This window comes from Entelurus aequoreus, linkage group LG25 (genome assembly GCF_033978785.1).
Source record: "Entelurus aequoreus isolate RoL-2023_Sb linkage group LG25, RoL_Eaeq_v1.1, whole genome shotgun sequence".
Classification (NCBI taxonomy): Eukaryota; Metazoa; Chordata; class Actinopteri; order Syngnathiformes; family Syngnathidae; genus Entelurus; species Entelurus aequoreus.
In genome coordinates this window covers 10,273,308-10,282,448 of record NC_084755.1, presented here as the reverse complement: position 1 = coordinate 10,282,448, position 9,141 = coordinate 10,273,308, and the positions used below count along the sequence as shown (strand labels likewise).

At 40.3% G+C, this 9,141-nt stretch overlaps 1 protein-coding gene across 1 annotated transcript; it reads left to right on the top strand.

The window, feature by feature from the left end:
- Positions 1-8,800, top strand: LOC133642904 (arf-GAP with dual PH domain-containing protein 2-like). The gene is made up of 11 exons (XM_062037322.1): positions 1-236; positions 300-424; positions 507-598; positions 4,138-4,226; positions 4,307-4,419; positions 4,488-4,637; positions 4,710-4,793; positions 4,870-4,932; positions 8,205-8,282; positions 8,370-8,598; positions 8,699-8,800. The coding sequence occupies exons 1-11, from the start codon at positions 149-151 to the stop codon at positions 8,725-8,727; spliced, it is 1,140 nt and encodes a 379-aa protein (XP_061893306.1). The 5' UTR covers positions 1-148; the 3' UTR covers positions 8,728-8,800.
- Positions 8,801-9,141: the final 341 nt, after the last annotated feature.

Genomic DNA, 9,141 nt, shown 5'->3' with positions numbered 1-9,141 from the left:
AGGAGGAAGGACGACCTTGTGTTGTGACATCCCTCGCAAGTTCCACTTTTCATTTCAGAAACCTTTTTTTGTTGGTCGCATGCTGGCCACTTGTGAACCTATGTAGGCGCCATGCCACACTTGAAGGCTGGGATGTTGAAATCGTGACATGGCAAACTGGGAGCAAAACAAACGGATCCTACAGGAGCTGGTGAAGCTGCCGGAGAACAGCCACTGTGCAGACTGCGGAGCACCGGGTGGGGCCTCCTCGTGTGTTCAGTTTGGGATTGACACTTAACCCTACAATCTTGTCCTTTCAGATCCAGACTGGGCGTCTTACAAGTTGGGTTTGTTTGTCTGTTTAAACTGTTCTGGCATTCATCGCAACCTATCCAGCCGAGTCAAGTCCATAAAGCTTGACAACTGGGAAGATGAACTTGTTGAGGTATGGACCCACAAACACAAATTATAGTATCTTCATTGACCGGTTTAATATTTATGCTTGTTTTTTCTGTACCTGGGGGAAGTTAATGAAATCAAATGGCAATGCCAGAGCCACAGCTTTATACGAAAAAGCACTTCCTCCTTACTACTACCGGCCGCAGCAGACTGACTCTGCGTAAGTATTTTTAGCTTATTGAAACCAACAAAAATTATTCTGAATGATTAGCACCACCCACAAAGGAGTGCAACAACTGTCCATGTTATGACTGTAGTCATACCTCGTTTATTGCGGATAATTATGACCACAATAAATGAATTTTCGCAAAATACTAAATGGAATATGTTCATAGTTGGAGCATTAAAACTGTTTTTTTACCTTCTGAATATGTTTTTAACCTTATGAGAGCCCTATTGACATGAAATATAACACTTTACTATCCTTAAAACTTTGTTTTATTCCAATATGCTAATGCTGCCTGAGACTGAGACAATCAGTGGCCATGATAACTCTGAATGGTTTGGTCTCATCTAGTGGCCAATACTACTGTAGTATTGCTATTTTAAATTCATTTTGCCATTATCATTCTTAAAAATGGTTAATGCAGTCCAAAAATGTTGTAGAATATGCTTTAAAAAAATGTTGGAAATCCCCTTCAAAAAATCTGCGATGTGAAGCCACAACATCGGCCAAAACTTTTTAAAATCTTCCACCATTTTTAATTGGTCGGAACATATTACTGCTCTTGTTGTGACTTAAGTTTCTAGTTAAGCCCCCTTCTTCCTGCACTGTCAATTGTTTTGGTAACTGTTGATGAGAGAAGTGAGAACCCATCATTCATTTACTCCACATTCACACCTGGTGGTGGTAAGCTACATTTGTAGCCCCAGCTGCCCTGGGGTAGACTGATGTATGTATGGCTGCCAGTTGGCGGCCCCTCTGACCACCACCCATCATTCATTTATTCATTCATTCACCAGTGTGAGCGGCACTGGGGGCAAGAGTGAAGTGTCCTGCCCAAGGGCACAACGGCGGTGATTTGGATGGCAACCTGCAACCCTCAAGTTTCTGGCATGGCTGCTCTACCTGCCATGCCACACCACCCCCCTATTAAGTAAAACAGACCACCTGGCTGTAATGATTTCAGTGTGTGTAAATATTAGGTGAATAATAATTAGCAAATGTTTTTATTTAGTTAATTTAGAAAGAAAATCCTCTGGAAGTAGGCTATAGCACAGAATGGGCTTACTTTGTTTATCATTAAACTCCGCAATTTCTTTTTTTGTATCACTTGATTTTAAAGTGCATTAGTTTTAGTTTTATTTTAGGATGATAATTATTATTAACTACTGTTCTTGCATACATAAAACTATTAATGTAAAAATGTTCTGTGGGAAGTAATTCTACATAGATTAAAATAATTTTAATATAAGTTTGTTGTTTTGGCATTTTTGACCAGAGGACAGACATCACCGTGTGTTATCTATTACATGTCATTCTTAAGAATTAAACTAGGCTCAAAGGTAAAACAATTAAAACTCAGAGACTGTCATATCATTATAATATATCATTTTATCCCTTGTGTGGTGTTCGGGTGTGTGGGACCCGTTTTCGATTTTTATTAAAAGAAAAATGACACAATTAATTAATTTTTCAAACTGAGACTCACTGGCTTTGGCTCATTTTCTGTGAAGAACATAAATCAGAATACATATTTAATGAACACACACCATACACCCCCCCTACACATTTATATTACATATAAGATGTCTGGGTCCACTGGACCCGAGGCTAATAGAAGTGTGGAAATTGATGTTCTGTGTACCACACGCACGCACCCACCCACCCACACACACAGCAGGCCTAGACAGGGGGAGGACAGAGTGTAGGTACACAGAACATCATTGGGTCAAATGTGCGAGAAAATGAGAGCAGATCGTGTTGACAAACAATGTTGCAACCTTGTGTGGGAACCGCAGGTGCAGAAACACAAAAGAAGAATCCCTGTGGGATGCAGAAACTGGAAGAGAAATTTCCATGCAACGTTCATATTGTTGTTTTTCAGCCAGTGTTTGTGGGTCTTAGACTTAGACTTACTTTTTATTGTCATTAAAATTTGAACTTTACAGTACAGATAAGAACGAAATTTCGTTGCATTAGCTCATGGTAGTGCAGGATAAAAAAGCAATAAGGTGCAGATATAAATAACTAGATTACTGTACAGATAAATATATTGCACTTTTGCATATGCATCCACGTTTATGGATGTATGTTATATTGTCTTTATATTCCAGCCAGTTAATACGTTATTGGGGGGATTATTATGATGCGTTCAAGAGTCTTACAGCCTGAGTGAAGAAGCTGTTACGGAACCTGGAGGTTCTGCTACGGAGGCTGCGGAATCTCTTTCTAGAGTCCAGCAGTGAAAACAGTCCTTGGTGGGGGTGGGAGGAGTCTCTGCATATTTTCTGAGCCCTGGTCAGGCAGCGGCTTTTTTGCGATCTCCTGGATAGGAGGAAGAGGAGTCCTGATGATCTTTTCCACCGTCCTCACCACTCTCTGCAGATACTTCCAGTCTGAGGCACTGCAGGCTCCAGTCCAGACATCTCTATAGTGCCTCTGTCGATTATGAAAATGGGGGGGAGAGAGCTGTGCTCTTTTCATCCGACGCAAAAAGTGCATGCGCTGCTGAGCTCTTTTTACAAGAGCTCCGGTGTGTAGGGACCAGGTTATATTGTCAGTTATCTGCACCCCCAGGAACTTGGTGCTGCTTACCATCTCCACTGCTGTGCCGTTGATGAAGAGTGGAGTGTGGCTGGACTGGTGCTTCCTGAAGTCGACGATGATCTCCTTGGTCTTGTTGACGTTCAGGACCAAGTTGTTGGTTCTGCACCAGTCCGCCAGATGTTTATCCTCCTCCCTGTAGTCCATGTCGTTGTTGTCACGGATGAGGCACACTACTGTTGTGTCGTCTGCATACTTCACAATGTGGTTAGTAGTGGACCTGGCGCAGCAGTCATGGGTCATCAACGTGAACAGCAGCGGACTCAGGACGCAGCCCTGGGGGGAGCCGGTGCTCAGGGAGATGGCACTGGAGGTGTTGTCGCCCACTCTCACAGACTGGGGTCTGTTTGTGAGGAAGTCAAGCAGCCAGTTGCATAGCAGGGTACTGAATCCAAGGGGGGCCAGTTTGCTCACCAAATGCTGCGGGATGATGGTGTTGAATGCTGAGCTGAAGTCCAGAAACAACATCTGCACATGTGTGTCTTTTCCTTCCAGATGTTCTAAGCTCAGGTAGAGTGCAGAGGAGATGACGTCCTCTGTGGAGCGGTTAGGGCGATAAGCAAACTGGTATGGGTCGAATGTGGGGGGAAGTCTGGAGACAATGTATTCCTTTACCAGCCTCTCGAAGCACTTCATTACAGATGTTTTTTGGGATAAGGTAAACATCTATTCAGTATTTTAACATAAAAGTGTTTGATTATGAGGCATTAAAAGCCACAAAATGCAACGGGTCCATCAGTCCCACAAACACTGGCTGAGTAACAACAATATGAACACCACACAAGGGTTAATAATGAATATATCCCATTGTGTAAGTACACTAGTAGTATTGTGTAAAAAACTGATGCAAATGTGAATGGAAATTACATTTTAGAATAAGCGATATATAAAGTAATGCTGCAGTGACTCTTCCATATTTGTTTCCCCCTCAGCGTTTTAAGAGAGCAGTGGATCCGGGCCAAATATGAACGAAAGGAATTTACAGGAGAAACCAAGTATCCACCTCCATTTTATACCACAGGTGCTGTTTTAATCATATTATTCCATCTATGAGTGGACTATTCTTGTTTTGAGAAGGTTCCAGTGTCTGTTTGACCGCAGGCTTCTATGAAGGGATGCTGTGGAAGAAAGGAAAGGCGAAGTCACAGTTTCTAAAGAGGAAGTTTGTTCTGTCAGAGCCAGATTTTACTCTGCTTTACTACAACAAGGAAAATGTGAGTTGATATCCCACCGCTCTTCTCACCCGCATGAATGAGTGAATGGATTTCTTTGTTTCGTTCAGGAGTCCAAAGGCCCAAAAGCCGTCATCGCTATCAAGGACCTGAACGTGACTTTTCAACCAGAGAAGATAGGTCATCCCCATGGGATGCAGATTACTTACCTCAACAGAGTCCACACTAGGAATCTTTTTGTTTATCATGAGAGTCCTGAGGTGTCAGTTCATCCTAATTATTCTTACTGGCTGTCTTTCTGAAGCTGCTGACACTTTCTTTTTGTACCCTAGGAAATAGTCACATGGTACAACGCCCTTCGTGCCGTTCGCTATAAGTACCTAAAGACAGCGTACCCCACCGCAACCGAAGCAGATGTAAGCATCCGAATCTTTTTTAATGAACAATTTTATTTTTCTTGATGCCTGAACCTTGTCTTGATCTCCTTGTCAGCTGATAAGCAATATTATGCACAATTACCCCAAAGAGGGATACATGGAAAAGACAGGGCCTTTGGTAAGTTCCTACACACCAAGAATCATACCTTATGAAATACTTGAATATTTAGTAATGTATGTGTTTCTTCCACTGCCACAATTGTTAGTATGTTTTAAAGGCCTGAAATGAATTTTTTTTATTTAAACGGGGATAGCAGATCTATTCTATGTGTCATACTTGATCATTTCGCGATATTGCCATATTTTTGCTGAAAGGATTTAGTATAGAACAACGACGATAAAGATCGCAACTTTTGGTATCTGATAAAAAAGGCTTACCCCTACCGGAAGTAGCGTGACGTAGTCAATTGAACATATACGCAAAGTTCCCTATTGTTTACAATGATGGCCGCATGAAGTGAGAGAGATTCGGACCGAGAAAGCGACTATTTACCCATTAATTTGAGCGAGGATGAAGAAAGATTTGTGGATGAGTAAAGTGCAAGTGAAGGATTAGTGGGGAGTGGAAGCGATTCAGATAGGGAAGATGCTGTGAGAGCCGGGGGTGACCTGATATTCAGCTGGAAATGACTAAAACAGTAAATAAACACAAGACATATATATACTCTATTAGCCACAACACAACCAGGCTTATATTTAATATGCCACAAATTAATCCCACATAAAAACACCTAGGTGTTTGTTATGCTAGCTACTAGCTCGAGCTAGTTATAGCTCGAGCGGGTAATATGGACGGGATCCCGTATATATAACCAGCCAATACAATTCAAACACCTGCACAACACACACACTCACTCAGCCCAAAGAACCGTTCACCTAACCCAAGGTTCATAAAGCTTATATATTTAACCAAAGTTACGTACATGACACGCACGTACGGGCAAGCAATCAAATGTTTGGAAGCGCGCGGGGGTGACCTGATATTCAGCTGGGAATGACTACAACAGTAAATAAACACAAGACATATATATACTCTATTAGCCACAACACAACCAGGCTTATATTTAATATGCCACAAATTAATCCCGCATAACAAACACCTGGGTGTTTGTTATGCTAGCTACTAGCTCGAGCTAGTTATAGCAAGCGTTCAAATGTTTGGAAGCGTACTCACGGTATCGCATCTGCGTCTGTTAACGAAGTCAAAGTCCTCCTGGTAAGAGTCTCTGTTGTCCGAGTTCTTCGATCTTGACTGCATCTTTCGGGAATGTAAACAATGAAACACCGACTGTGTTGTGTTGCTGACTTCCCTCGCAAAATACTCCGCTTCGCACCGACAACCTTCCTCTTTGCTTGCTCAGCTTCTTTCTCCATAATGCAATGAACAAATTGCAACAGATTCACCAACACAGATGTCCAGAATACTGTGGAATAATGACGAAAACAGCTATTTCGTATTGGCTTCAGTGGGGAAGCCATACCTGTGTTCTACTGGCTACGTCACGCGCATACGTCATCCTCAAAGGCGTTTTGAACCGGAAGTTCCCCGGGAAATTTAAAATTGCACTTTATAAGTTAACCCGGCCGTATTGGCATGTGTTGCAATGTTAAGATTTCATCATTGATATATAAACTATCAGACTGCGTGGTCGGTAGTAGTGGCTTTCAGTAGGCCTTTAAAATAGCCATTTTGAATAAAACGCTAAGGCTGCAACAATTAATCGATTAATTGCTATTAGGAAAAAGCTCCGATTTACACTCTGTTGCTTCGATTGTTTAATGAATAGCGTTTTATCATATTACTCAAACAAAATAGTCGATAGATTACTCGATTACTAAGATGATCGATAGCTGCAGCCCTAGCAAATGCAAAAACAATGTCTTTCCCAGTTTAGAATTAAAAAAATATGTATTTAATCTGAGATGTTTGAAGCACTTCTGGCAGTAAAAAAAACCTAATAAAATGCTGCCACATTTAATTAGACAGCTACAGCATGTGGGGTACAGAGATACACGCAAACCAGCAGGTGGTGCCAAACGACTACCAATCACACCTGGATATATTTGTTTCCATCTATACAGTTGAATCTAACAAAATTAGAATATTGTGCAAAGGTTTGTTTATTGTAGGAATTAGATTTAAAACATGAATCTAATACATGACATAGGCTCATAACATGCAACTTGAGGTATGTCAAGCCTGCTTTTGATATAATTTTGATAATAATGGCTTACAGTTTATGAAAACCTCCAATTGAAAATCTCATAAAATTTGGTTTTCAAAAACTAAGCCATGATCATCAAAATTATAACAAAGGCTTAACATTACTCACTTTGCATGTAATGAGTTTATATCACATATTAGTTTTACATACGAAGCTAATTTGCAGACCTGAATGAACTTTTTCCACGATATTAAGTTGTTTTGAGTTTCACCTGTATATTGTTTTTTTATTGTTTAAATGTGTGAATGCTCCAAAGCATTCACACATTGTTTTCTACACCAAAATTAATCTATTTCTTAAACTTCTACTTCTTCTTCTCCAGATTTTGGCGCGTTCTACCTTCCACATTTTTCACCCGATTCAAACCGTTCCAACTTCAAACTGTTCAGCCTATTCGAGAATTGCGGGCTTTCCCTTGACAAATTCCCAGATTACCCGGAATTCCAGGTTTTCCGGGAGATTTTTCCCATTCAAAAGGAATTGGTCATTTTTCAAACTTCCACCATTTCCACATTTTTCAACTTATTCAAACCATTGCACCTTCAACACATTCCACCATCCTGGAAATTGAAACTACCTTTTTTCCAAGTTCAAATAAATTCCAAGATTTTCCAGAATTCCTGGTTTTCCAAAGCCCTATTTTCACCCTTTTTTCTGGTGATTACTCCTCCCACATTTTTCAACCCTCTTCAACCGTTGCACCGTCAAAACATTTCTCTTAATCAGGACAAAAAAAACAAGTTGTTTTTTTAAATGGAAAAATTCCCGGTTTTCCAGGAATTCCATTATACCATTTCTCAATTCAACATGTTACTACTTCAACATTTCTCCACCGATTTGAAAAATTCCAACACCAACCATTTCAACTCATTCAGACCAGTCAAGTTTTTTACCATTTACAAAAAAATTCCCAAATTTTTGGGAAAATCCCATTGAAATCAATGGGACATTCTTCAAAGTTCCACAACTCCCACATTTTTCATATGATTCAAATTGTTCAAACTTCAAAATATTCAGCCTGTTTGGGAATTGTGTGCTCTACTTCAACAATTCTAAAAAAAAATCCATGATTTCAATTCAACTTCAGCATTGGAGCATTCACACGCAATTCCTTCATCTAGTTATTATGTTGTTGTATTATATTTAATGTATTTATATTTTTCAGCAAAAGGAGCCTTTCAAAAAAAGATGGTTTATTTTGGACTCTCATAACAGGAAGTTGCTCTACTTCAAAGGCCGGTTGGTGAGAATAGACATCAAATTCTAATGACAGATTCCTTGCCAAACCGTGACATTACAGTTAACCTTACTGCTGTTTGTGTTAATACAGGACGCAGAAGAGCTTGGGGTCATCTTCATTGGCACAGAAAACAACAGTTACTCTGTTAGCGACTGTGCTCCCAAACACACACGTGGAAACAAATGGAAGTCTGGCATCACCATGGAGACGCCCGACCGGCAGTTTGTGTTTATGTGCCAGCACGAGGAGGAACAGAGAGAGTGGCTGGATGCCCTCGGGCAGGTCATATCCAGGGCCATGGTACCACAAGATTACGCCAGTAAGCATATCAAAAAGAGTAATTTGGCAATAATGTTCCAGAATAAAATCAAAGATAGGCGTACTGTGTATGCATGCACATTTTTTGCTTGTCTTTGCAGCTGAGGCCAACATCAGGAATAAACGGTGAACATCGGGGGTGTGACAGGACATTAAGCATTGTTTTGTACATTGTATTAGGAAATCATCTTGCTGTGGTGGTAAATATGTCAATAAATTTTCAATTACTGTTCAAATAATTATATTATTCTTTATCATACTGTATTCCAAATCTTAACTGTAACCATGTTTTCATAACGCTCAAGAGATCTTGAGGACATTTTGTGCTATTCAGTTGTGCGAATTAGTACACGGTGGGTGAAATTTTTAGGAGATTCATCTTAAAACTGCCACATTCATTCTATGGTAAGCTTAAAATGGGAAACCTACACACAAACCAACTGATTGTTCTCAGTGACCAAATATGTCTCACATATTTGGATTAACTAATGCTGTATCGTTATGTTAACATTTCAATTTGGGCTAGTGCAGGGGTGTCCAAAGT

Excerpts from the sequence above, each read along its gene's own strand:
- LOC133642904 (XM_062037322.1), top strand. The coding sequence starts at position 149 with ATGGCAAACTGGGAGCAAAACAAACGGATCCTACAGGAGCTGGTGAAG. Across the intron at positions 4,420-4,487 it reads TTTACTACAACAAGGAAAAT|GAGTCCAAAGGCCCAAAAGC; the intron begins GTGAGTTGATAT and ends TGTTTCGTTCAG. Across the intron at positions 8,599-8,698 it reads GGTACCACAAGATTACGCCA|CTGAGGCCAACATCAGGAAT; the intron begins GTAAGCATATCA and ends TTGTCTTTGCAG.